At 39.9% G+C, this 1,609-nt stretch overlaps 1 protein-coding gene across 1 annotated transcript; it reads left to right on the forward strand.

Annotated features, from left to right (window-relative positions):
* The first annotated feature begins 916 nt into the window (after window positions 1-916).
* LOC127749811 (uncharacterized) lies at window positions 917-1,358 on the forward strand. Its single transcript, XM_052269575.1, has 2 exons — window positions 917-938; window positions 1,030-1,358. Exons 1-2 carry the CDS (start codon window positions 917-919, stop codon window positions 1,356-1,358), a joined length of 351 nt encoding a protein of 116 aa, XP_052125535.1.
* The last annotated feature ends 251 nt before the right edge of the window (window positions 1,359-1,609 follow it).

The following is a 1,609-nucleotide window of genomic DNA, read 5'->3' on the forward strand; positions in this document are numbered from 1 at the left end:
ATTTGGACCGCCCTCGTGTGCTCTGTGTGATCAAGGTATGAGGAATGCTTTTCATTTGTGAAATGGTTTGTTACGTTAAAAGTTAAATTTGGCGGAAGTTTGCTACTTTAGATTTACTATTTGAATTATTTTTTCCAGCTTGATTCTGTGGACTCTGCGATTCGTTTGGCTGGACTAACCTTGCCCCCATTTAGGGGCAATATTCTGCAGCTCAGTGTGGTCCAGGAGAGAGCCACTCCTCAGGTGAAGGCCTTACCCAAGAAACAAGCTCCAACGAACCTGAAAAGATCAGTGGCTGGTGAAGTAAAGGGTCCCATCTCCGATCTCTTAAATGTTCACATCCCGAGGTGGAAATAACTCCCCTGCCAAATGTACGCCCCTAATTCTTAAAAATTCAAATTCATTCAAACCAAAATTTGTACACTCACTTCAGGAGTTATTTACCCCTTGGCGCATTCGGCTTGAGCGTTATCTTTATTTTCTGATCCTTTGACCAGGCCAGTGGGAGTGAGGATGAGGATGTGTCCGAGAATCCCGTTTCAACATGTGACAGTTGTAATTCTGATCAGGATTGCAATGTCTTAGAAGAAGAGTTATCTGATCCAACCAAAGCCAACTGCTGTTCTTTTGGAGAGTTTTATTGGCTCCAGAGGAAAATGTAGCAGTAAGTTCAGACTGAAACGAGCAATACTGTCCTGTGCTTGTGAAAATCTCAAAACTTATGGTCTCAAAGTTTTTGAGACAGACTGTAGGAAGAGATGGAAGACACTTAGTGATACTTACCACCGTGAGAGGAAAAATCTGGACCCGGAGTTTTGACACGGCCATTTTAAAGGGTGAGCCCAACCTCTTTTCTAAGAAAAAAATCTGTAGGCTAACATACCAGTCGGCTGTTCTCTGTCCGCTGCCAAAGAAAATGCCCAAATTGTCATCAAAAGGTGAAATGAGGAATTGTACGTGTTCATTGGCCAATTTCCTGCTTTTATCCTCGAATTGCAATTTTTCCTTCTTTTACCAATTTGTTCTCAGGAGCTTTTTTTGATGACGCAGCAACTATTTGTCTGATAAATCTTAGAATTGAAATGGACCAAAAATTTGACAGCAGTCAATTCCGAAACAATGCGTTGTGGGATGAGATTTCGGAGTGCATGAATAAGAAAAATTTTATGTTCAATGGCGATGAGTGCAAGGCAAAAATGCTCAACTTAATGGACCTGTATAAAGAAGCGAAGGAGAACTCAACGGGCAATGTAGTTAAAGAACTGGACTATTTTGATCTCATGGAAAGCTTTATGGGGAATTGGGGTAATGTGCAGCCTGAGTGCCAATTTAGTTTTGGTATCATGCCCCCAGATTAACCTGTTCCCCCATCCATGAGGTCAAAATGTTCAAGCTTACGAGTTTTTTCTTGTTTGCTTCGTTATCTTTGTCAGAGTTAAGGGGGTTTACAAAGATCTTTTTATTCGTCTTGTGACTATTAAGATAATTTATAGGTTGTTTATTAGTATTATTTTTGTTCTGTGATATATTATATCTGTGACAGACTTATCTAGATTTATTCCATATTGGCTGATTATTTTTGTTCTTACATAAGACTTGTATTGATCTC

This window comes from Frankliniella occidentalis, unplaced genomic scaffold, assembly GCF_000697945.3.
Source record: "Frankliniella occidentalis isolate FOCC.00 unplaced genomic scaffold, Focc_3.1 Scaffold96, whole genome shotgun sequence".
Taxonomy (NCBI): Eukaryota; Metazoa; Arthropoda; class Insecta; order Thysanoptera; family Thripidae; genus Frankliniella; species Frankliniella occidentalis.